Source organism: Kryptolebias marmoratus, linkage group LG19, assembly GCF_001649575.2.
Source record: "Kryptolebias marmoratus isolate JLee-2015 linkage group LG19, ASM164957v2, whole genome shotgun sequence".
Lineage (NCBI taxonomy): Eukaryota > Metazoa > Chordata > Actinopteri > Cyprinodontiformes > Rivulidae > Kryptolebias > Kryptolebias marmoratus.
In genome coordinates this window covers 9,008,025-9,032,768 of record NC_051448.1, presented here as the reverse complement: position 1 = coordinate 9,032,768, position 24,744 = coordinate 9,008,025, and the positions used below count along the sequence as shown (strand labels likewise).

The following is a 24,744-nucleotide window of genomic DNA, read 5'->3' as shown; positions in this document are numbered from 1 at the left end:
TTATGTCCAATCTCATGTGATTTCACGCTCATTGTAAGTGTTTTGAGTGACTCTCATCTACTAAAGCATCAGATTTTAGCTCAATATCTGTGGAATTGTCTGAGTTGTAGCTATTTTTCTAATAATAATCAGTTATAGATATACAGTATATCTAATAATTACTTTAATTTGTTCAATGGTTCATGAGATATTTTTGGTAACAGACAGACAAACACACACAAAAACATTGGTTGCTTTTGCCTTCCTGCGGTCTGCAATAATTATCTAAACCCTGATCTGATCAAGTCCAAAGATATAAATAAGAATTAAATGGAAATGGAAAAGTAAAAAAAGTTTGACATTTTAGCTCAAAAATCTACTCAAATGATTACCGGGCCATTTAGAAGCAAGCAGGAAGTGCTTTAATAAGTCTGTATGGTTGCGTATTTCTTAAATAAACTTTCAAAGTGGTGAAAACACGTTTATAACTTCTTACAACCTCGCTGCTCACTTCAGAAATTTCAGCCTCAGTCTCTCAGCCAGCGGCAGCGGACTGTCGCTGCAAATCACCGAACCGTAGCAGTCGAACAAGGCGACAGGTGACGCAGGGGTCTGAAGAAACACCTCGTCACACACATCCTGACGTTTGTTTTCAGCCGATACCGGCGAGTCATCGCCAACCTTTTCCCCGTGACTCTGAGATACCGGTCCAGTTCTCTGAAGCCTGTGAGACGTTTTTGGATTTGGTTTGATAGTTTCAGATTGGTTGGAAACTGGTTTCGAAGGGAGGTCTGAAACGAAGGCACGCCTGATTTTGTTGGTTTTTGTCTGCCTTTGAGGTGCAGACGGCTGGTTCTCCGTGTCGCTGTCCTCGCTGGACGAACACACGCCGGTGCACACGCTCCTCTTGGTGCTCTGTGGTACACTCGTGCTCCTGCTGTCGCTCTGATCTGGATCAGAGTGGCACCTCCGAGGTGGAGCAGATGATGATGACAGAGCTGCCCTGACAAACTTATAACTCCTCGGAGGCTTTTCATTGGATTTCTCCTTCATCCTGTTGTGAGTTTGTAATAATGGCGTTTGCTGCTCCTTTAAAGCGTGAGTTTGCTTTTTGTCTGCAACCGGTTCCTTCACTAATACGTTCCCATCAGTGCTTCTTTTACTTGAATTCCCTCCACTGTGTTTTCCTTCTGAGATGTGTCCAGGTAAAGCTAGCTCACAGTTCAGCTGTTTTGGCACCACATCACTGCCTTTCTTTGTCTGATTCATGGCCGTGCTCCTCATGAGCACCCTGTCTCTTAGAGGACACTCCGTGTAGCAGAGCTCTGCAGCAGATCCGGAGTCCGCCTGTTTGACGTCACTCGCCGGTTCTCGCTCTTCGATCCCACCATGTGTCTCCTCCCGGTCTGCCGTGTTAGCTTGCTTTGGCTCGGCAGCTTGTGAGGAAGGGGAGGACGCGAAGGACGGCGCGTCCCAGTCAATGTCGCTCAGATGTAAAGCATCGATAACAGCAGAGACGGAAGGTGAAGCAGCAACTTCTGATTCAGCTGGAGACAGTGGACGACTCAGACGGGTGCAGACTTTGCTTTCTTCCCGAAGCTGCTTATGACTCGGTGGAGTGTCCAGAACGATCACCTCTGCCTTCTCTGTGTTCGAAGAGGAAGGGAGCAGAGTTTGTGTCTGAGCGGAGGAGCTCTGAAGAGTCAGACGACCCAAGAGATCCAAAACACCATCAGAGGGATCACACGGCTTCTCCTTTTTAGTTTTTGCTCTCTTTTCTGCAAAGAAAATTGAGACAGAATCTCATTTTCTGAATAACCTCACATTTAAATTGGCATCTCATGACTTTGTATTTGTTTTTTGCTTTATACTTGTTTCCAGTAAAGTTGTAAAACTGTTTAAAACATAAATAAAAACAAAATGCAGTGATTTGAAAATTACTCAGACTGCCCTTTATAAAAAATTTAATATAAAACATCATAAAAAATGTTAAAATCATTTCATTTTTCTTAATTTATTTTTGAAAAATATCCATGTTGATCCCAAAAAAGTTGCAATTTGGAGCAAGAAAATAAAAGTGGAAATGTAGGTGGATTTGAGGCCATGAAACGGGTAATTTGCAAAATGTGAAAACCATATAAACGCTGAATATTTACAGGTATTAGAGCAACATATGCTGAGAAAAGTTTAGTTAAGTGTATAACTACTAGACAATGTCAAACCACACACTTCAAATATTCCAACAGGTCATAAAAATGTCTTTAGATTCTATTATTTTTCCCATTTAACCATCAATTTGTAGTATTTTATGTAAGTCTGTTACTTATAATCAAACTGAAGATCCAGTGGATTCCTAAACTCATTTAGAGTTTTGTTAAATGTGCTACAGAGGTGATGAGAATATTTTAAAATGAAAATACATTTTTGAAAAATCCATAAAAATGTCTCATTTTCAGCACCTAATGACGTTCTTGTTACATTTTTGGTAAATTATCTAATAAGACTAGCAAATCCTTGCATTCTGCCATCGTTTACGTTTTGTTCTGCGCGCGATCTTTTTCAGAAATAGCGCTCATGCATCCGAAGAAGCACCGCCATCGAGTGAGAAGCAGACCTAACAGGATAAAGTGACAGAAGAGCCCGTGAGGCAGACACCTCTCGGCTGTATTAAAGCCTTCGGTGTGAACTGGTCGAACTGCTAAGCTCTACATTTTCAGGTGTCAGGGCTGCTGTAACAGGGAGCTTTTAAAAAAAAAACAAGTAAAACCTCCGAGTAGCTTTGATCAGAGCGTCCCTGTCAGCACAGCGTGGGAAGACTGGGGAGTTTGTTAAACTGACAGGGGAGCTTTTATAGAAAACGCACCCAAATTTAGAAACATCAAGAGAGTAGTGGACGTTTAAATACATTTAAGGTGACGAACGTCAGTGCCTTACTCTTGGTTTTGTCTTCTACAGCCAGAGCTTTGCTTCTCAGGTAGCTCTCGACCACCTCCGGGAAGGCGGCGCGAAAGAGCGACTCTTCCTCCACGGTCTTCACCTCATGTCGGTCCGCTGTAGGTCGGTCCTCAGGGAACACGTAATGTTCTGCACGGACAAAAACACCAGGATTGCATCCAATTTGGTCATAAACAAATCTGTTATTCACATCATCTTAAGGAATGTTTGTCTACAAACCAAACTAAAATCCCTAAATATTGATTATATTAAAATGATAAATAAGGACAATTAGCTTTATTCCCATGTTTCTAATAAATACACGCTTTGGCATTTCTGCTTTAGAACTACCTGAATCAAAATAGTGGGCCAAATCTTTTAAACTTGACTTAAATCATAGCATTTTGTTATTATTTTCCAAATTTGATGATATAATACGGTTTGGTAATGTTGAATTTACAAGCCTACGTGCGTTACAAATGAAGTTTATTTTAAATCTAATTTAGCCACATCTGGCTGTCAGAACATTAAGGTTCAAATAAAGCAGGAAAAGACAGTTTAATGGTTTAATGTCACTAACTAAACTGCCAGAGACACAATGTTGGATGCATAAAACCACACATTTGTAATAAGAAACTTCAGTGCTATTTTCCTTGAAACATCCATTATTTTGTAGGGTTTATGTTTAAGATCTTACATGGTGCCTCAGACTGTGGGAGATCACGACCCAAGTTAGCAAACAGAGATTTTCTCAAGCCGGTCATGTCAAACAGGCTTGTTAGTGAGGTACGCTTTGATATGACAGATTTGTCAGCTCAGAGAGGAAGCCAGTTTAGCACCTCGTGGCTGTTGCGACTGATCTGCCACCTCTGAACCTTACCTCACAGCCAGCCACTAACAGACGACCTGGCGACAAAACCAAACTGCCCCTTACTGCAGCTGTCGCGTCACTCACAGATGCTGCTTTTCCCCCCCCTCTGATCTTATAAAACAAAACTGCATTAAAAACAGTTGATATGATGGTTTGAACTGACCTGGAACGCTCCAGATGATTTCAAAGCAAGCAATGGCATTCCTCACCCTTGGTTTCAGTATTCTTTTGTAAAAAAAAATAAAATAAAAAGAGTTGTGTTACGTACACACTTGAAACACCTTTATGACATCATAAACTGAACAGAAACACAAGCTTTTGCCTTTGAAAAGTCTACCGGATCGGCTTGATCTGAGAGGGGACGTCCTGTCTGCACTTTTTGTTCATCAGCTCGGTGTAGGTCATCAAGACCAAAACCTTCTCGCTGGTGTAGTGTTTCTTCCACTCCATCTTGTCACAGGCAAATTTCTGGAGAAATAAAACAACAATGAGCACGCGCAGCTCGATGCAAAGAGAAATGCACGTTAAACTTCGATCATTTATAAAGATTTTACCTGCATTAACAGCATGTTGGGCTGTCTCCTCTTGAAATGTGACACAGGTTTATCCCTGGGAACCAGAAACTCACTAATGATCTGCAAGACGAATCAAGTGTTTGAACAACTGATTATAAGTGTTAAAAACAAGAAAAGAAGCAGGTAAATATATCTGTACCTCTGTAAAAGGGAACTGTTGGTTCACCATCGTTTTTCTGAAAAAGAAATTATTCACTGTGAACACACCTTTGATGCAACAACTGTTTGGTTTTTTTTTTATTTAAGCCTATCTAATTTACAACCAAATCCAGCAAAATTAGAAATAGTTGAGGCTGAAAAAGATTTACACTGATAATTGTTAGAAAAAAATAGTTCAGTTTAGCTTTAATATCACAGCTAGGGAAACAATCCTAAATCTGGAGTGGAGTTTTATGATTTTGTGATGTTTTCCTGTGACATTTCTTTCCTTTTTTAAAAAGAAAACCAACAACATGAACTGAAAGAACCCCTTAGTCAGTTCTTTAAATGACCCAGGATAAAATTTGACAGACCTATAACTACAGTATGTAACTCTTTAACGTCTCCTCAATAAGCTGACTTTATGCTCTCCTTTTGCACGTGTATTTTCATACTTCACATCTGTCTTTTAAACATTCGCCTTCTAAACGAGAATTCAGAGACGAGCGTACCTCCTGATGTTCGCCTCCAGAGCCGAGGCCTGGCGGGTCCGTTCGTGGCAGTGCCAGTCGCAGGGACACGGAGAATCGAAGGCCCGTGGCTGACAGAACCGTTGGCTGCCGCAGAACTCACAACCGCCGCGCTCGTGTGCCTTGGCTGAGCCTGAAAACCAAAGAGGAATCAGCGAGGCGGCTCGTGTTCTGTAATCTTTCTCACACGTGCTTTTTTTTTTTTCACACAGTAGATTAAACGGCTCTCAAAGCAACGACGTGCGAGATGGGTCACGACTTCCTTTTGTCTTCACCTCTGAACGTGATCTCGATTCAGAGCAGGGCGGCACTTACCAGGATGTCGACAGATGTTGCAGTGAGAGACCTTTTTCACAACTCCATCAAGCACATCTGTATTCGCCGTCTTCCACTGTTTAAACCTTTAGCAAGTGGAGAAAGAATTCATGAGCACATATGTTACCCTAAATATGACGCATAAAGAGGCAGAAAGGTTTTCTACCTCTCCAGAAGTGACTGCCCTTTCAGCGTCTCGATAAGCCTTAAAGCTTGCTCTTTGCCAACACCTGGTATACCCTAAAGCAAACAAGAAAATGTAATGTTAATAAACAACAAAACGTGACAAATTTAATTATGAATGCATCTTGCCTACCTTAGGAATATAATCGCAGCCGAGCAGAATGGCTAGACCAACAAGGTTCTCTCTGGACAGATGTAACTCGGTTTGAACTCGAAAAGTCTGGTAACAGTCCACCTGAGGGTCCTGGATGAAAAAAAAAACCTACACAGGTGAGTTCTTTTTGGATCACGATTAGGGGATAAAAGTACAGTTTTAGGGTTGTAGTGGTTTTTAAAATGTAGAAAATTCTGTGGATTGTTTTAGATATTCTCTACAAAGAGACAAAAATAAAACCATTAGAACACATTTTGTAGATTGAGCAAACAGTTCATCCAGAATCATCCATTTCTTGTTTCAATCTGCTAATTGTTTGTATTTTTAACAAACCCTCAAACTCTAAATACTGCTCATCAAAATTCAGATTGTGGTGTTGTCTATTAGGTGGTTACTGAAAGAGGTTTTACAGCAAGTAATAAACTAGCATGCATCCAGTAAAACAAGACTAAAACAAAACTAAATTTTAAAAATTAAATTGGTTCAATTTAAAACCTAATCAGGTCCTGTAAAGACCGTTCAATCACATATAAATTAAATAAAATATTCTGCTTTTAACACTTTTACTGATACAAGCTGATCCTTTTCTAAAACATCCCTTGCCTAGGGACACTTCGGCACGTACCACTGAGCCACAGCCGCCATGTTCTGCAGAAGCTTTCATCTAGAAGCTTGGATAAAACACTTCGACAGAAAAAAAACTTACAGTGAAGCATTTTTGTTTTTACATTATGTCGTGTAACATCAAACATGTTATCTACACCTTATGTCCTGTGTAGTTTCTGACAACATGTCTAAATGTGTAAATATTGCACTGTTTTGTATTGTATTGTTCTCTACAACCTGAGCAAGACCACCAGCCTTGTTTCTTCTTTACACTTTTTACCTCAATAAACATGATTCTGACTCTGATGTTTGATCAGATCTAGTAATTTTGGGTTCACATCTCTTTGGACAGTGAAGTGGACTCCCTCAGACATACTTTGCTGTTCATGTTGAAGTTCCTGTAAACTGTCCGGGCTCCATATAAAAATGCATCCCCATCATTGGTGATGCAGCCGTCCACCAGGCCCACCGAGTCCAGGTAGGCACACATGGCCTCTGCCTCCCCAGCAGCTGTCACCCAGGGCACACCCAGGTAGTCCAACATCTCTGCACACTGACAACAAAATGATAAGGAGGAGATGATGAGGGGAGAGTTTGTTAATACAAAACTTTTCACCAGTAGAAAGAACAAAAGAGACCAACCAACCTCTCTGAGTACAGCGTTAAAGCGCCCCCTGCTGGTGCTTTTGGCAGATTTGGAGGCGGAAGCCTTTTTGAACCCTCCGTATCTTGCTTCTGCCCTCTTGCTCATCGTTTCCGATTTAAGCTTGGGGGCTTCTCCTTCCATGACAAAAACCAGCTTTACCCCCATCAATGTGAGGGACGACACCCGGAAAAACAAATTCCTGCACACACACACGGGACACGGTCGCATTGGGTTAAATAACCTCTAGCTGCTATCTTAACCGGAGCTAACGACAACAAGGCGACTACATTTAGGAGCAGCGTGTTCGCATTACCTCAAATGGGGCTTCGTGACCCTCCCCATCATGGCCTGAACATGCTGAGCTTCGCACACCCATAAGCTCAGGTCAACTGCCAGCGTCTTTCCGCTCAAACTAAACAGCGACACCGACTCACGAACGGACTCGACGATAGACCACAAGTCATGCACACCCATGATTACTGCAGCTACGTGATTTAGGAGTAATTAGATACGAATAAATGAACTGAAAAGGCAGGGAGCGAGCATCAAAAAACAGGGCGCTCGACGGATCGAGGATGTTTTTTCAAACAATGGCGCCGTTTAGGCTGCGTTCCGATTCGCGACGAGCTTCCCTACAAAGCTACCTTGCTGCCGTATACAATGCTTCTGTGTTAAAGATAAATAAGTTTTGTGGGGGAGTTTCACTTAGATGTCAAAAAGACTTCGGTGTTGCGTATCGTGTAAGTATCCTGTCGCTTAGTATGATTTTAAAATAACAAAGTTGAAAGAGAGAGAAAGCTGTCCACAAAATTGTTCGAAGCCCAACATTTTCAAAAACATACGTCATATTCAAGCGCCTCTACAACCTCGTTGCTATGGATACGAGACGTTTGTTCACAGAGAGGTTTCTTCTCAACCATGGGCTCAAAAACGCAGCTAGAAGTTGTTGGCTTTGTTAAAGACCCCAGTTTTCATATGGCTAAAAGTATAGCCGAGGTAAAAAAAAAAAAAAAAAGAATAAGATATTTATATAATATTTCATCACATAATTTATTTTTATCACTTCCTCACAGCACACGTTGTCTGTCTTTGCAGGGACTGCAGCAAAAATTTCCCGAGGAATTTTTGGATCCAAAAATTCAGCCACTTTTTGAATTTGATTGGCACAATTATCTGTGCAACAAGAAAAGGGTAGGTTTCCTTGTTTACCTAACAATGTTTAGGAACCGGTTATACAATATCTATCTATCTATCTATCTATCTATCTATCTATCTATCTATCTATCTATCTATCTATCTATCTATCTATCTATCTATCTATCTTGCTGTCTGTCTATCTATCTATCATTAATAGTCACTTAGGTTTCTGTGTGAACACATTTTATAAGTTGGTGCCATTAAATGTTTGTTATTCAAGCTAAACAACCAATTAAAATGCTTTGATTTGACCACATTTTAGTTACTGTTTGAATCCTTCCAGTCTGCAAAACACAATGTCTGAAACATCTCAGAACAATAAGTGCAGTAATGTTTTAAAAAATGCACGCAGCTCCAAGTTTCGCATAGCAGATTGCATCATCTGAGATGAGAAATAATATTGCTGTTATAAATAAAAGTGTGAGCTGTTGCATGTCACGCCTACACAGCAGAAAATACTGCTGCAGCCCGACGCTCCGGTCCCTCCTAAAACGCTGATTCACAGCACGGCCATTGTTTCAAACTTGTGATTTCAGGAGCTGTGTGGCGAAGTGTGGCAGCACTCCAGCAGCCTGATGTGCTTTCTGAACGGCCGTCTCCTCGGGGATGAAAAGCAACTTGCCAGCTGGGCTGAGAATCAATTTAGTTTCACTTTCACTCAGCCGCAGAGTTTTTATGAAGCTCTCGCTGAGGACTGCTACACCAGACACCTCAAGGAAACAGGGGCAAGTCAGCACATCAATGATAAAACTGATCTAGTTTCACCTGAATTAACTGCAAGCAGGGTCTTCAACCTGAATATGGCTCTGCAGAAACAGACATATTCTCATTCTAGAGAAAAACACTGTTGTTGTATTTTCCACTTTAGCACCATTTTGTCTTCATGGACATAGATGTAGCTGGAGAAGCAGTGGGGAGGTTATGGTTTGAGGTGAGGCAATCTGGATACAATATTCTTAAGTTGTGCTCTGCCTTGATGATTACTTTTTAAAATCCAGCCTGACTGAAAATTAAATAAACTACCACTGCAGAATTGAACTTAATTACATTGTCTTTCCCCTGCTCAGCTATTCTCAGATGTGTGTCCAAAAACGTCGAAGAACTTCGAGGCTCTGTGCACAGGAGAGCGAGGACGGTCAGAGAGCGGCCTGCCGCTCCACTACAAGGGATCCCTGTTTCATCGAATTGTGCCCAATGGCTGGGTGCAAGGTGGAGGTAACGCAGTCACCTCTTATCCTTCAAGTGCCTCATAAATATTCAATATATGCACAGCAGGAATACTGATGTGCATATATTGACTGATTTGAGCCCATAGTTGTTACATCTCAACCAGCGAGCATCCTTATTATTCTTTCTTTCACATACAGTAAACAGCGGGTTACATTTGACAACAATTTAGAGCTTTAAAGTGATTTTAGGACCACTCTGTTCTGATGGATTAGCAGCTGTGCCTCTTAACCTTGCAGACATTTCTCCAGGGAGTAAAGGTAACGGTGGCGAGTCGATCTACGGGCCAACATTTGAAGGTGCAGATACAAACAGCCTGACAGTGATGAGACGGTGGCGGGCATTGTCAAACTTACTCTTTATTCGCCTTCCAGATGAAAGCTTTGCTGTTTCCCACTTCAAGCGGGGCGTGTTAGGAATGGCCAATAAGGGTCCCCACAGCAACGGGTCCCAGTTCTACATCACCTTGCAGCCGACTCCCTGGATGGACAGGACCTACGTTGCCTTCGGGTGTGTGTGCACTTGAAAGACGCTCACCTTATTCTCAAACTCTTTATAATATTATCTCACATATAAAGTGTCTTTTTTTCCCCTTTCTAGTCAGGTGATTGAAGGTGCCGACATTCTGAGGAAATTAGAAGAGGCCACAACTTGCAACGAAAGACCAAAGTATGAATGTAAAGTGACAGCTTGTGGGGTGTTAAAACTGTAGCTCCAAAGCTTTTTATCTCTTTCTTTTTAAATATATGTTTGTTTTTCTTTTGTTTTTGATGCTGTAAATAAACCTAAAGTGCATCTGCAAGCTGATTTGCATACACACATTAATTTTTCTTCCTATAAAATGTTTCCATTCATTGAGAGAAACTGTTGATTGTAATTTGCAGAATGTTGACCCAGAGAGCTCACAATAAGAATTTGACAGGAAGCAGTTTATTTGTTTTAAATGATTACTGTCATTTTTTGTGTATGCAAACAGTTTTGGTTCATTTATAAAACTACAGTTTATGTTGAAATGGAAATTGTGGTTTTATTTTTTGTGTTATAATACCAAAATATCTTCATTATAGGTCGATACAAGGTAATTACTCTTTCTTGTTCAAAATTATGCAGACTTATTTAAATCTTTCCCATATTTTTTGGGAAAAATAAATGCATTAAACAGCCAATTTAGAAATGAAGCAATAAGCTGCACCATCAAAACTGAGATCAGTTTGCTTTTGATTTAATTATGATTTATTTTTCCAATTACATGACCACAACCTTTATTTACTGAGTGAAACTGAGTTCTTATTAGAGGCATTAGAAACTTAGTTAGCTCCTTTAAACAAAAAAGTAGCAGAGCCCTGGTTTAAAAAGATATTTTGGGTATCAATAAGGAATTTATTAGGATGCTATTTTAACATTATAAAGACCTTGACATATAATTTTTACAAGCAGAGTTGTTTTTTCAGATCTTTGGTTTTTGACTTGTAAGAATATCATTTTGGCTAAGATGGATGCTAATATTTATATCTTTTTTTATTACCAAAAAAGACAGAACAATGTAACAAGACAAACTCTCATGAAGGATGTCATAATTAACATTTCACAAAACAGTCAAGTTAAGTCAAGTCAAGTTTATTTATATAGCCCTTTTCAGCAACAAGGTGATACAAAGTGCTTTACAACATGTGAAGACAAAAAATAAAGTCAAAACACACACAACAATATCTAATGAGCTGGGACAATCTAAATGAAATCAGGAACATACGGTGTTTTACAAGATAATAATAATGAAAATAAAAAAGTAGCAAGGCTATATGAGAAACTTAAAACAATACGTTTTTAGAGATCTGATTCTAGCAGTTTTCCAGTTTTTTAATCTGTTTAATAAAGAATATAATAGCTTGAATTCGTTCAAGAATAATATTGACATCTAACAAAACAATCAGGGCTGTGTGGGTGTGTAGTTTGATTATATGCTACAACGTTCTGCCATACAGCGCTGCGTCTCCTAGCTATGACGTGTCCGCTGCTCGCGCATCGCTCCGTGTTTTTGCGCCCCTCCCATAAGAGAAGCGCCACATGACCCTTCGAGTAGGAAGTGTCGAGCTAGCGGGCAGCAGTAGCAGCAGCAGCCACCACCAGGAGCTCACGACGCGGATTGATCCAAGTCCTTATTCTCGAAGTTTCTCGGCAGGAACGCTCGCCTCTCCGTCGGCTCGTTTCCCTCCTCCTCTCCTCGGTGAAGTCTGAGCTGAGAGTCGGCCGCGGCCATGAACCTGAAGGTGGTGTTTTTCGCCGTGGCTCTGGCGCTGATTGGCGCGGCGCTCTCAACACACTCAGGTAAGTTTTTTTTTTTTTTTTTTTTAGGCGACCTCTCGCCGCTCAGCTAGCGGCTAATTGGTGCCAGTTCCCCGGCGGGTAAACAAGCTTTTTTACCCTGCCTTTTTAACCCGTCTGCTCACCTTTATTTACATAAAATTATGAAATGTGGGCAACTTTATCAGCTTTATTGACATTGTAGCCAATGAGGAACTCGAGCTGCTAACCTGCTAACATCTATAATTACATGATTGTGCAATAATGGTGCCACGATTCAAAACGAGGTAGATCATGACAACAAATGATTAATCACCTATGAAGGACCAGACCATCTTATTATGTAATAGCATTACATTATAATGTAATCTATCGCATTTAATATATCCTGCTTTGTGTTCAATTTAACTCAAATATACTGATATATATATATATATATATAGTTTGGTATATCAATATCACTCCATAAGCAGAATAAAAGTAATAGTAAATGAGAATAAAAACACAGCCTGGGCTCAGCATAATAGAAAAATAAGGAGAGTAGCAGCGAGTTTGTTGTGTTTGTTTTACACGTATCCACAGATTGTTGCACTTTAGGTTATGTCAGTCATGTGTGTTTGTTCTGAAAGGTTTAACAGGATCAGTTTAGGCTTTTGAAGCACAGATGTAGTAGGTTTTTTTCCTTTTAATTTATGTGAAAGTCCCTTTTTTTCCTTTGCAGATAACTGAAATCTGATTTACAACTTCTTTTCAGATGGGTGTTCCTCTCAGACCTGCGAGGCGTGTGAAAACGAAACTGGCTGCCAGTGGCTCAACTGCACATCGTGTGAGTACCCCCCTCAAGACGCGAAGGGCCCGTGGGATCAGAGCCGCCCGGTGCCCTTTGGGCGACTTTAATTTCCCAGACAGCAGAGGTTACTGAGCGCAGGATTCCTGGCAGCGAAGGAGGACGCGATCTCGATCGCCCACGGAGCCCAAACCACACTGTCCTAGATCTTAACAGCCTCTTAAAGCTGTGGATTTTGGGCAATGAGCCAAGGCTGACATAAATTATGCAGCTGGTTGTTTTTGTTTTTGATTCGGTCACAATTTTTGGGGCTTTTTGGAAAAATTATACCAATCTGTGAGAATAGTTTCCACTAGCCTGTCTAAATAATAGCTAAAAAATGTAATTATGTCGTTACCTGGTTTTACTTCTGGTGTCGGCAGCCATTATCTTTACAAAGTTTAGCGAACTTGTACTGAAATAATGCAGTTGCAAAGCTAAAACTTATACTTTTTGGCCTGTAAAAGCAGAGCCTAATAACTTGTAAGTAGTGAAAAATTATACAGTAGCTTAAGTATAAAAAGCGCATGTAAATACAGTTAAGTTGACTCTTTTTTTTTTCCCCCATTGATTTTGTTTAAGATTTGACTTTTTTTTTTTTGGCAACGAAGTGTAGAAATCGAAGCCCAGGTTGATTTGTTTCTCCAAATGTGTCCGTGTTCGTTTCTGATCTCTTGCCACTAGTAATAGCTGTACTATAATTTGAATACAGTGGTACAAATTTATTTAAAGTGCTCTGAATATTAAAAAAATAAATAAAATAAATCACTGACTTCTGCTGTGAAGAGGAGCAGCTAGGAAGCAGGCTGCAGCAGATTTCTTTAACCTAATTTGGAAGTCTGCTGGTTGTGGTTAGAGGTATGCATTATTCAGTTATACGGAGGCTGAAATAAATTATGCAGTTGGTGTTTTTTTTTTTATTTTTTATTTTTAGGCTCAATCACAATTTTTGGAGTTATTTGGACGAATTATGCACAGTTTTGTTTTTGCCAAAACAAAACTACATGACAGATTGTTTCCAGGATCAACCTACAGCTTTCTGTTAACCACATTTTTTAAATATAATTAATTTATTTATTTATTTATTTTTTCCTCCATGTTTTTGTTGGATCTGGCGAGGAGCTGTTTGTTTTCACGCTGCCAAGTCATTACTTTTGTCTGGAAAGTGGATTTTAGGTTCATCGTTGGAGTTTAATCAGTCGACATGAAAGCAACTGTGGGATTAAACTCGTCTTTGTCTGTGGGGAAACTAGTTTGCTGCAGTGGTTTAAACGTAACATGAACCTGTTGGTAATTGTCACCGAGATGAATACGAGCGGAAACGAAGACGTGTGGCAGGAAGCTTCATGCCGGGGAAGGGAGGGAAGAAAGGAAATGATGATGGTGAAAGTGACAGAAAAGCGTGCAAATGGGACAAAGGATTTACTCGATGATAGTGTTTGCGTGATTTATCCCCCGGCCTCAGTTCACGACAGCGAATCGAGAGGGGGAAAAAAACAAACAAACAAGCCGGTTCTATTAAGGCTCTGATAATAAAAGCTAATGATCCACCTGTAATCCTAAATGTGTCGCAGCAAATCCAACACCTGCTGGTTCGACCGTCATAAGAGCTGACCTGTCTGACAGCCTCGCCAATAAAAGGCTTTGATTCTCTTCAGGAAAAATAATACAAATAAAAGGACTAATTTCGGATGTTCTCTCCCCACGCCCGCCCTCTGCTTTCTGTGACGACATTAAATGGCTTTTTGATGAATACTCGGTGATTTATCGAGTGGCTGAGCAGGACAAGCGAGGTTACGCTCGTGTAAGACTAGATGGGTAGGTTTCATTGTTTGTTTTTTTTTCCAGCGGGAGAAGCTTTTACTGTAACATTTTGTGCTCAGGAGGTTACACAGACTCCGAATTTGAACACTTATATTTCAAACCTGTTTAATTTTTAGTCTTGTTGCTAAGCTTTAATCTATTTGAAAAAGAAAACTAATAATAAAGATCAGAATGGTGCAGTTCCTTGAAATGACAGAAAACCAAAACCTCTTCCTACTCTATTTTGACTGTCTGAAGACTCCTTACAGACCAGAGAAGGCGAGTCATGTGTGCCAGCTCAGCATGACGGTAGGAAAAGCAGAAAAGCAGCATAAAACTTTCATGTGCTCGGCCAGGAGTGGCTCACCTCTTTAGAAAAAGAGCTGGGCTGAAGCTGGAACGGTCAGCTCTGACCGTCGAGATGGCTTTTTTTTTTGTAGCAGGAGTGCAACCACACGCTGCGGCGGCCGGGGCCGTCATCAGAATTATGTTTGGTTGTGGGATTTTTGGTAAACAAGCGTCGTCTTGTGCTTAAGCGCTCGGAGTACTTACACGTGTACACCCAAGCTTTGTTTTCGCCTCAAGTGTAGACTCTGCTGTGACGGCGCTTCTTTCTTTTTTCTTTTTTTTTACCCAAACCTGAGGCTGGACAGCAGGGGTTGATGTACAGCATGGTGATAATAATGTCACCATCTTGACAAAGGGTGAGAGCGAGTCCTAACTTTCACAGCTGCCTGCGAGATAGAATCCCCGTGACCTAATGAAGACAGAAAATAGCCTTTATCCATATGGTTCAGCCTACATAGATTACACACACTGTGTGTGTTTATTGAGGGGGAAATAGCCTCTACTTTTGCCTTTTTTTTTAATGACTTTGAGTGCAGGTCACAGTGAGAAAGACGAGTTATTAGTTTTGCGTCTTTTAAAAGGTTTCACTTGTAAATTTTGCCTTTTTTTAATGAGACAATTCACCATTTATTTTCTTCCTTGTCCAGTTGGAACGTTGCTGCTAAATGGTGTAATGCAGCAGTGATCAGTTCATGCATTATAAGGAGGTGAAGCTGCGAAGGCAGATGGTAACTGTGGTGGCAGGTCTGTGCTTTATGGCAGCAATAGACTTCGAGCTGAAGAGCTACCAAATGCCTCACATAACTGAAGCAGCAGCGAAGTGACACGGTCCTAATAGAATATAGACTCATGAGCTTCACACACTAATAATTATGGCTGCTGCTGCTGCTGCTTGGTAGATGCTTGTCATTAAGGCTGGATACACGATTAATCTGCCACGAGAAGCACAAAACGCAGCCCTGTGAGCTGTGGGAAGTGTAACGCAAGCCAGCGAGTCATTTTTTTTCACCTTATTTGGACGCAGCCAGAGGACGCCTTCAACGATAACCGCAGCCTTGCTTTGTGTTTAAAGGTGGTGTATTTGTAATTTTATGGGAAGCCATCTGGTGGGAGCCATTAGGTCCGATCGCTCCGGATTATCAGTCGAGATTCAACAAATGGTGCTGATGAGTGTTTGTTTTTTTTTATGACGCGGCAGAGAGTGGGAACGGTTGTCTTTATGGTATTCCTGTGTTCGGGGTGACGACGATGATATCGCCGTATGTTTTCATAAATGAAATTTACCGGTGAGCTCCTCACACAAGTAAATAAACATGTGATTGTCTTCCTAGTCACCCTACTTCCCTGCTTGTAAAGGTTTACATGAAATGTTATTTCCCACTTCTATTAGAGATTAATTGTAGGACCTGCAAAGCCATATTGCAGATAGGATTGTTGTCAACAAGGACTATAGTCATGTCAAGTTTCCAAATCAGTTTTTAGCTGCCAAACAGTAGGTTTTGTATTAGATAGTGTTACAGTTAAGGCCTGTTGACATTGAGGAGTAACTTTTCTTGTTCAAACATACCCGACTGTAATGAAAACAGCCCATCAGTCACTGATCAGCTGCAGTAAATCTTAACCACTGACAGGGAAAGGGAGGGACTCAATCATCTTGTCACAAACATGTTCTGCTGGCAAAACCTGCACCCTGGAAATGACAAGGACGGTATTTGACACCTGAACCGATCGCCGTCCTGCTGAATGGAAACGACACGTCTCTCCTAAAACCTGATCATGAAATCATAAATGGCTCAAAGAAGACAGAAAGAAATCTGAACTCTCCTGACACCAACCAGAGGAAACAAACCATAAAGTTAATCCACAAACGGCTTGCATAACATCAGAAGATAGATGTTCTGTCCTTCTACTGAGTGGTTCAAGCTTTTTGTTTTAGTGTCAAAAATGGCTGACTGGTTTGTCATAAATTAAGCAACCTCAGTGTTTAAACTGGTGTATGATGGGTATAAACATTGTGTCTGAGAATGATCTACAGATTGGCTAATAATAGCATTTACTTTAAAAAAAAGAAAAATCATATTTGGCTTGAACTGCTGTGCGTTTCGCGCTGAAACGTGTTCTTACAAGGAAAGTTTGATTAAAATCAGGTATTCGCAGTGTAATTCTGGATTCGGATCTGGGCCCTATCAGATTTTTCTGATGTCTGTGCCAAGCGTTTCGTAAATATCTGCTTGCTGTTAAACTTCGCCGGCAGCAGTCGACTTTATGTAGCACAATAACTGTGTGTGAAAAGAATGCCCCGTCACAAGATGCACGCCGGCACAATGACTCAACGTCTTATGACACACCGAGAAACTGTCACAAATTGATGGATTCTTCAGGGTTAGGTTCGTAAATCGATACAACTCGGTGGCATAAAACAGAATCTCTGCGGCGTCTTTCTCTCTCGACGCAGGTAGTTGGCACAGGTGAGACCAGCTGGTGGGGCAAAGTCTCGTTCTGCCACGGTTAATAAGTGACCAGATGGTAATATAGAATAGATCGTTTTGCTTGTGACTCAGCAGACTAAATGCACAAAACCAATAGAAATGGACTCAACCAGGAAGTGTCATCTATCAGTAATTTATTTCAATTTTATGAGATTCTCTTTTCTATTTAAAACAGAAGTAGTCATAATTTTTATCATTGTTTTTTCACAGTTATCATTACCAGCTATGAGTTGATGTATAATCTGTATAACGCCTTGTTACGGACTTTAAGCCATAAATTAACTACATGAAAATGTTTCTTACTGGTTTATATATAATTGATAGAATCCTGTAACTGTTAAAGTTGCATGCATCTGACAAGAGGAGTTTTAAAATATATTTACATGGTTTGGTCTCAAATTAGAGTCTGTTAAGCTTGTTGTTGTTGTAAATTAAGCTTTGTCTCACTGGGGTAGTCTTGTATTTTTAAAACTAACTTTAGTCATTGACGCTGAGATCCGAAGAGTTCTTTTGCGAACGAGGCGATCAACTTCCTGTGAAATCCACGGCCTCAGCGTCCATACTGAGGGATTCTGAAGAAATGAGCGCAAATGTTGTCTCTGTCGCGAATCCAAGTGAACAATCGGAGCGCAGATGATTCTGTTACCTTCACCAGTGTTGCTGGTCCTAAGAGTGAAGGAGAGCATCAGTGGTTTAAACCAGTGGCGGGAATCAGGATTCCCACTGGTGGCGCTCAAAAGAAACTTTGGCATCAACTATTTACAGCTTAAATGACAAGATAATTGACTATCTTACATTGAATTGTGATTTTTAAGAAGCTGAAACGTAGAGATGGAATCAGTTCAATGACCAAAACAGTCTGGAGTCCTCTGCTTAGTCTGGAAATTAAAGGACTTGCAGCAAGAATTTGTCTCCTGTCGCTAAAATTTTGGCAGACATCTTTAGTTGTGGACCTCGGGTTCATTGGGTGTTTCGGCCTTTATTACTTAACTCCCCCCTCACCAAAGGGCTTCCCAGCAGAAGTCGATCAGACCTTGGTGTGTTGCTCAGCTGGGTTTGTTGAAGGGTTTAAGTTTAGGATGAAGAACCTGGATTGGTCTTTAGGTTGGCGTTAGATGTTCAATGAGATTGGTAGATTGTCATAGCGGTGGTGCTCGAAGAACTCTGTTCTGAAAAGCTTCAGAATCCCTGGTTTAAACTATAAAAGCAGGGCCTGTTTGAGTCATAACGGCACTTTGGTTCTCTGCGGTCAGGTTTAGACCGTTTGAGTTGAGTAATCTTTATCAATCTGAGTCGGAGCCAAACGCACTCATCGTGTCTTAGTTTCCCACAGCGTAAGACGTTTGAACTTTTTTTTTTCTTTTGTATTTGTGACTAGGTGTTGTTAAAGCACAACCAACTGATCAGTGATGTTTGTAATGACAATTTTTTTTATTTTATTCTCAGTGTGTTTAAACAAACTGAGAACCAATTTTTAACCAATTTTAAACTCCATTGTATTGATGTTAATTTAAACCCTTAAGGTTATTTTTTTCCTCATACTTGAATACTTTTTCACCACTTCATTGTATTTAGAGTGCTATCTTGCTTGCTTTGGCTAAAATAAATTAGGCCTTCTACTACATATGGCACACCAAGCTTCAAAAACCCAATAATCTGGTAGACTGGGGGGACGGGCAGGATATCATCCAACTGCAGGATGTGGGTCTGTGAGCAACAACCCTGACCTTCCTGCAGAGGACGTCAGAAAAAAAGCTGTTCTGCTTTTTATCGTGTTACTTAACTATTTGTATCAACTGATTGAGCTCTGATCAAATCCTCAGTAGCGGTGGTGTGCTGCTCTGTAGAAACATGAAAGGTTTTCTAAAACGAGTCATCGCTTTGGAAAATTTATCTTTTGGCGATACAGATCAAGGTTATTTGGCTTCTTTGTGAGTTCTCTAAGATGTTGCTTTTAATGAGACTTTAATGGTGACTTTCCATCTCATTTAATGTGTGTATAAAACACTGTTTTATTCCTAATACCTTTTTTTTGTTTCTTTCAGTACCGGCTGGTTGTCACAATATGACGCTTTTGGGCAACGAAACCTGCACCAACCTCACCTGCCAAAGTAAGTATAAAATCAGAGCAGGTTCTTAAAAAACAAAGTTGAGTTTAACTTTCTGCATTAACATGTTCTGGTAGACCATGAGGGAATCAGCAGACTCCATATTTGTTTAAAAGTATTCTGCTATGATGGGAGAGCATTAATTCCTGCTGATTCTGTATGGGTCTACCTCTTCTCTTACTAAGGTGTTAATCAGTTTGAGCTGTTGGGACTTTTCATCCGTTGTCTCTAAATTTGTTTGGGTGTGTCTTCCGTCTGGCTTCCTTTTGTACCTCGTGTCCTGGTGTTTGTTCTCTGTCCAGCTGTGACAAACACAACAACCACGACTCCAACTACTGCTTCTTCAACTACGTCTCACGCCCCTGTTGTCACCACCACCTCTAACACCAATACCTCAGGTAAATGTTCCCTAAAACCCTCAGCTGCTCTCTGCTACGTGTAGTCTGTGGTGTCAAGCGTGCTGGGGTTGGAAGTAGGTTTGTTACAATCTCTTAAAATTGTATTTCATCATTTCATAGTCCCATCTACAGTGGATATCTAGAGAAAAATGGCCATCATCTTCAGTACGACGCAAAAGTCTTCCTATATTTTGCTTCTAATGAGCCTGACCTGTCTTAAAGGGATCTCGATTAACTTCTTTATGCTATTCGACGGTCTAAAAGGTTTTGTTTTTTTAACATTGGCTGTGTATTTCATCAAGGCTTCTTGGAAGCAAATTATAAAGATATTTTGGGTGGTTGTACTCTGCTTCCATGTTGTTCGCTTTTGGAGCGACATCCTTAAAACGCCTCGTGAAAGTCCCATTCTGACTCCGTCTAGGTACAAAGACTGAATCAAGATGGCTGTCCTTCACCTTTAGTTTGACAGATCAAATCTGTAGCGTCAGTTATCCAGGTATCAGCATTGTTCGGTGCAGTTTGGCGGCGGTCAGTGCTGCGGTGAGCCCTGTCATCACGAGATGAATGACGAACGCCATCGGTCGTGCCTTCTTTGCTCGATGAGTGCCGTTTGGTCTTTTGCAAAGCGGTCCGAGCAGAACGTCTGAGGAGCGCTGTAAGCGTGGCAGAATTTCTGCCGTTAGTAACGCTAAACTGCTTTAAGGAATCTTAACATTTACATCAACGCTGCTGGTTTTTTAATGTGGGGGGGGGGGGACACTGAGTAGCTTTTGCTTTGAGAAAGAAGTGCTAGAAGCCAGAATAAAGTCTTTAAAAAAAGCAGTTAGGTGTGAATCCCATGCTTGACACCTTCAGACTCGTCAGCAGAGCACCTCCTCACTCTGTTTCTGTGGTTGAGGGTGAAACGGTTTGTATCCTGTGGCATTAAATTCAATTCTAGTCACAGTAATTATTGACGTACGTCTTTTCATTAAATGTAAAAGTTCATTTTGTTTGACTGACTAATAAGAAGTAATGCTGTATGTAAATGTTCTCTGCTTCTAATGCGACTCTGTTTCAACCAATTCAACAGTTTCCACACTGCCTCCGAGCAACACAACCACAACTTTAAGTAAGTCTGACGTTCTGACAGACATCACACTAGTCTTCCAACCTAAATGACCAAAAATATCTGATTGCTGTTCTCCTTTGTCTTTTGTATCGTTTTGTTTTTTGTTTGTCTTTTCTTAGTGCCAAACACCACAACAGCCCCGCCTCACAAGAACTCCACGTTTGACGCCGCGAGCTTCATCGGTGGAATAGTGCTGGTCTTGGGCCTACAGGCCGTTATCTTCTTCCTCTACAAATTCTGCAAATCCAAGGACCGTAACTACCACACCCTTTGAAGCGGCTGCACGTTAGGATCCACCATCGTTCAATCTCTCCAAACCAACTCGGCCCTTTTCTTAGAGAAACCAACCCCACTCGGCGCTCACTCATGAGGGTAGACTCAGGCAGTGTTTCCAGGCAGATTTCTCACAACTTCTTTCCTTTTTTTTAAATTTTTTTAACACTGTGTTTCTGACCTGCTACTCCTGTGTGTTATTTATTGAATTTCAATGGTACAGATCTCCTCTGACAGGCATTTAGGTCTTGAGCGTATGGATTACGTAATCTGTGAGCAACCCTGCCTCCATCGAGCCGTTAGTGAGTCTGCCACAAGCGTTTTCCAGCAAATCGAGTGGGTTTGTGTTATTTACAGCCCTGCTTCTCATGCCTTTCTCAATTAAATGCACCACATGACAGTAGGAGAATTACTCATGTATACAGTTGCTTTCCTGTTGATCCTTACATTTTTATTTTTTTAACATTCACATTTAAAAAAAACAAACCTCCTGATTAGGAAACACTGTTTGAGCTATTCTTAAATGTGACAGATGATTCAAAATTGCTTTTAGCCTGTTTTAAATCGGTGAGTTTCCCCTCCTCCACACATCTGTTTCGTGCATAGTCGTTCAAAGATGATGGAGAAGATGAAGCGGGGAGTAAAAGCAACGTTTAATCGTCTGCTGTAAGATCGAAATAAGTCTTATTTGATGAGCGTCTCCTTCGTCGCCGAGCGGGTTTTCCCTGAAATGCTAAAAACGCCAAACTTCTAGTACAGCAGCCCGATGCAATAAATCATGTATCGAGTTCATTTCAGAGCCACAAATCTCCCAGCTGTTGTTCCCGATCATTAAACCTCCTGCGTTGCCAATGTGGAGGTGGCCCTTCCTTTCTGTTGAGTAATTAAAGGGGGGCAAAGTGAATTATTGTAGAATATTTCAGAAATATGAGTGATTTGTTGTGGAATAGAGGACTAAAAAAAAAAAAAAAAATTTAAAAAATGGTGTGCACCTTTCTTGACGTGGACAGTGAAGTGCCTTTGATGTCCAGTTTGAGTGAAAGAAAGATGATTTCTCACTTCTGGGTTTTAGCCCTGAGTGTTGCCTTTAGTTTTTCTTTTCTTTTTGTTTTTTTGGGGGGTTTTTTGGGGGTAAGGAAGTACCAGTATTGTGGTGCCGATGCTGCAGACGGCTGTATTATTCCTGGCTGGAGTGAAGATTTCAGCTCGTCGTTGCCATTCAGCCTGTATGTCCAGCAGGTATAAAAAGTCACCCAGGAATCTAAGATCATCCCACTGGTGACTGGGATAAATTATTTAAATGGGACGCGTTGTTTTTGCAGCATCTAATACTGTCTCAGTTTTCTCCCACCTCACTGCTGATGGTTTAGATCTGATGGTAAATTAGGCTGTGAGCTGGCAGGAAGTTGAGTTGTAAGTGTGATAAACATTTTTTTTTCTTGTTTTTTTTTTAAAGAAATGGCAAAAATATTATTGGGCTTAATTAAAAATTCTTAGTATTTGAGCTTTTTGTTTAGGTGATGAGCGACGCGCCTCTAATCTGCTTTGTGCAGACTTGCAAAGCGGCGGCTCACGTTCAATCTTAATAAGACTTTTTTTTTTTAATTTCCCCAACTTTGTCCATCGTGTATATAGCCATTTTCCTCCTCTTGTTCATCTTTTCATCTTTCAGACTTCTGCTGAAGGAGAAGTGAAATGTAAAGCAGAGTGTTTTGCTCCAGATTTCCTGTTGGACATGGTTTCTGTTAGTGCATGCTAAATGCCTGGAAATTGTAATTCATTTTCCCTCACTCTCACTGCATATGCTCCTAAGGATTTCGATATACACTCGAACCACTTGATTATTCGTGATTAGCCCTCATGCTGATTGAAGGAATGCCTTGAAACGGTGTGCATTAAGCCAAAGTCCTGTTTTGGCATGGAAAATGAGCATTGCACTGACCAGCTTTGTTTTGTAACTTTATCTTTTGTAAATGTTTTTCATGGTTCAGCTCAAAAAGAGAAGGAAAAAGAAAAACCCACCCCACCTGTATAAATACTCTTGAATATTAATAGATTATGACAAAGATTAAGAGTTTATTGAATGCAAATTATTTGTTTTTTGCTTGTATGATTTCTGGGATTGCATGTTTTCTGCTGCTTATAGTTTCCCTTGCCTTGTAATCTGCAGCCCAAAGACACAACTACGGCAGTGTTCGGCTACAAAACCTCGACCCTTTTCTGCATGTAGAACCCCCCCCTTTCACAGAAATTAGGAGAACTATTTGGAGTGTTATTCATAGCCATTGAGCGCTGTCTGCTCTCACAGTTACGGCTGCATTCTTTAAGCACGCAGCATCACGTGTGTGTGTGTGTCTGTGTCACTACATCATCGGTATCCAAGGATTCCCGACGTCCCATCGTGTTCTCCAGATTCAGCTTCAAATCAACTCAGTCTGCGCACCTCTTGATGATAAGTGCCTTATTCAGTTCGTACCCACATACAGTTGTGTTGTAAAACCGAGACGCCATACTTTACTAAATATCAGCGAAACTCAGCACTTTTAGGCCCCCCGTGAAGCGGTTCCGTGTCGTATTCTGCTTAAATATGTGCTCCGTCACGCTCAGCCTTAACTCTTGTTTTGATCAAAACCACAGAGCTGCTGCAAACGAGAAGCTGCTCGGGCGACAGCCGGGGCCGTTTCTGCTCGAGTCAACATGCCCGAGACCAAAATGCAAGCTCGAATGAAACGAACGGGGATTGTTTCGGCGTGGTGCCGGTCGTGGCCCGAGGAGCGTCCCGGCAGCTCTTTGTAATGAAACTCACTGGAAAGGTTGTAACCACAGACCTCTAGTGCTCCCTGTCACGACGCCGAATGACTTGAACTCCACTTTAGTTGTAATTTGCATGTTTTGATGACTCTTTTTCTGTCTTGTTGTTTTTTTGTTTTTTTTTTAATTTTGAAATTCAGAATTCACATGTGCTTGGCCATATTTGTTTTCAGCCTTTCAGTGTTCAGATCGAGTACAGGCTCCGTCCTATATTGCCTTTTTGACTTTCTAGCTAAGTGCATACACTGCAGTGCTGTAACTTTGACCCTTTTTAGTGCACATTAGTCTTGTTGGTACAAGTTTCGGCTTTCCTCTCAACCACATAGCCATATGTAGACACTTGACAGTGCCACAATGCCTCCTGAAATGATTAATTTTACTTTTGCTGCTTTTGTGCTCCTGTTTTGTTTTTGTTTTTCTGCCTTTTGAGCCTTTTTATTTGATTTTTGGCCTCGTTTTCTGGTGTTGCCTTTTAGTTTCACAATGTTAAACCAATAAAAGTTTGAATATTGTTAAACAAATCCCCCGTGTTTGCTTTTCATTTAACGCCAGATTAGACTTTCTCCGAGCTTGTTTTACATAAGTGGGGAAAAGGACGCACTCATGGGGCTTTGTTGCTGTGGTTACAGCCGCCCTGGCCACACAAGGTGGAGTATCGAGTTCTGGCGAATCTTTGTCTTTGCTGAAACTAATACTCAGTCAACAAACTCACTCGTTGAAGAGAAAGTGAACCAAGACAACTGTAATCAAACTTTTTTTAATTATTATTTGAAGAGTACTCAGCATGTTTTCAGTGTAGGTAATTTTAATAATTTTGAGCAGAATTAAGATTGAGGATTGTCTTAAAACATTTTTGATTTTTTATGTTTGAAAAGTAGTGTTTGGATCAGTTTTCACCTTGATTTTAATGTCAAATCTAAT

General features: G+C 40.8%; 3 protein-coding genes across 9 annotated transcripts; 2 read left to right on the top strand and 1 right to left on the bottom strand.

Annotated features, from left to right (window-relative positions):
- Positions 1-174: 174 nt before the first annotated feature.
- On the bottom strand, positions 175-7,524 carry LOC108240086 (GEN1 Holliday junction 5' flap endonuclease). 3 transcript variants are annotated; one of them, XM_025007425.2, is made up of 13 exons: positions 7,245-7,524; positions 6,932-7,130; positions 6,662-6,838; positions 5,659-5,787; positions 5,509-5,582; positions 5,343-5,428; positions 5,010-5,160; positions 4,499-4,535; positions 4,339-4,419; positions 4,122-4,252; positions 3,948-4,009; positions 2,914-3,063; positions 177-1,757 (listed from the first exon to the last, which is right to left on the bottom strand). In XM_025007425.2, the coding sequence occupies exons 1-13, from the start codon at positions 7,403-7,405 to the stop codon at positions 487-489; spliced, it is 2,709 nt and encodes a 902-aa protein (XP_024863193.1). In that variant the 5' UTR covers positions 7,406-7,524; the 3' UTR covers positions 177-486. The 3 variants fall into 3 exon arrangements, with proteins under 3 accessions (XP_017278709.1, XP_024863193.1, XP_017278710.1); XM_017423221.3 differs by having other exon boundaries at positions 178-1,757; positions 5,659-5,769; XM_017423220.3 differs by having other exon boundaries at positions 175-1,757; positions 5,659-5,769; positions 6,662-7,130.
- Positions 7,508-10,345, top strand: ppil6 (peptidylprolyl isomerase (cyclophilin)-like 6). 4 transcript variants are annotated; one of them, XM_025007427.2, is made up of 8 exons: positions 7,508-7,671; positions 8,027-8,122; positions 8,665-8,853; positions 8,997-9,059; positions 9,196-9,343; positions 9,595-9,654; positions 9,730-9,865; positions 9,956-10,343. In XM_025007427.2, exons 1-8 carry the CDS (start codon positions 7,522-7,524, stop codon positions 10,065-10,067), a joined length of 954 nt encoding a protein of 317 aa, XP_024863195.2. In that variant the 5' UTR covers positions 7,508-7,521; the 3' UTR covers positions 10,068-10,343. The 4 variants fall into 4 exon arrangements, with proteins under 4 accessions (XP_024863195.2, XP_024863194.2, XP_017278721.1 ...); XM_017423232.3 differs by lacking the exon at positions 7,508-7,671 and adding an exon at positions 7,808-7,927; XM_025007426.2 differs by having other exon boundaries at positions 9,595-9,865; positions 9,956-10,345.
- Positions 10,346-11,411: 1,066 nt separating this feature from the next.
- cd164 (CD164 molecule, sialomucin) lies at positions 11,412-22,029 on the top strand. 2 transcript variants are annotated; one of them, XM_017423342.3, is made up of 6 exons: positions 11,415-11,680; positions 12,411-12,482; positions 19,168-19,233; positions 19,533-19,628; positions 20,701-20,739; positions 20,859-22,029. In XM_017423342.3, the coding sequence occupies exons 1-6, from the start codon at positions 11,611-11,613 to the stop codon at positions 21,011-21,013; spliced, it is 498 nt and encodes a 165-aa protein (XP_017278831.1). In that variant the 5' UTR covers positions 11,415-11,610; the 3' UTR covers positions 21,014-22,029. The 2 variants fall into 2 exon arrangements, with proteins under 2 accessions (XP_017278832.1, XP_017278831.1); XM_017423343.3 differs by lacking the exon at positions 19,533-19,628 and having other exon boundaries at positions 11,412-11,680.
- Positions 22,030-24,744: the final 2,715 nt, after the last annotated feature.

What these genes read in the sequence shown, in the direction of transcription:
- ppil6 (XM_025007426.2), top strand. Translation starts at nt 7,522, where the DNA reads ATGGCGCCGTTTAGGCTGCGTTCCGATTCGCGACGAGCTTCCCTACAA. An exon ending in ACTTCGGTGTTGCGTATCGT is followed by an intron (nt 7,672 to 8,026) that starts GTAAGTATCCTG and finishes CTGTCTTTGCAG; the next exon opens with GGACTGCAGCAAAAATTTCC. An exon ending in AGGACCTACGTTGCCTTCGG is followed by an intron (nt 9,866 to 9,955) that starts GTGTGTGTGCAC and finishes TCCCCTTTCTAG; the next exon opens with TCAGGTGATTGAAGGTGCCG.
- cd164 (XM_017423342.3), top strand. Translation starts at nt 11,611, where the DNA reads ATGAACCTGAAGGTGGTGTTTTTCGCCGTGGCTCTGGCGCTGATTGGC. An exon ending in CTCTAACACCAATACCTCAG is followed by an intron (nt 19,629 to 20,700) that starts GTAAATGTTCCC and finishes CCAATTCAACAG; the next exon opens with TTTCCACACTGCCTCCGAGC. An exon ending in CAACACAACCACAACTTTAA is followed by an intron (nt 20,740 to 20,858) that starts GTAAGTCTGACG and finishes GTCTTTTCTTAG; the next exon opens with TGCCAAACACCACAACAGCC.
- LOC108240086 (XM_017423220.3), bottom strand. Translation starts at nt 7,405, where the DNA reads ATGGGTGTGCATGACTTGTGGTCTATCGTCGAGTCCGTTCGTGAGTCG. An exon ending in GTCACGAAGCCCCATTTGAG is followed by an intron (nt 7,131 to 7,244) that starts GTAATGCGAACA and finishes GTGTGTGTGCAG; the next exon opens with GAATTTGTTTTTCCGGGTGT. An exon ending in CCAACATGCTGTTAATGCAG is followed by an intron (nt 4,253 to 4,338) that starts GTAAAATCTTTA and finishes TTATTTCTCCAG; the next exon opens with AAATTTGCCTGTGACAAGAT.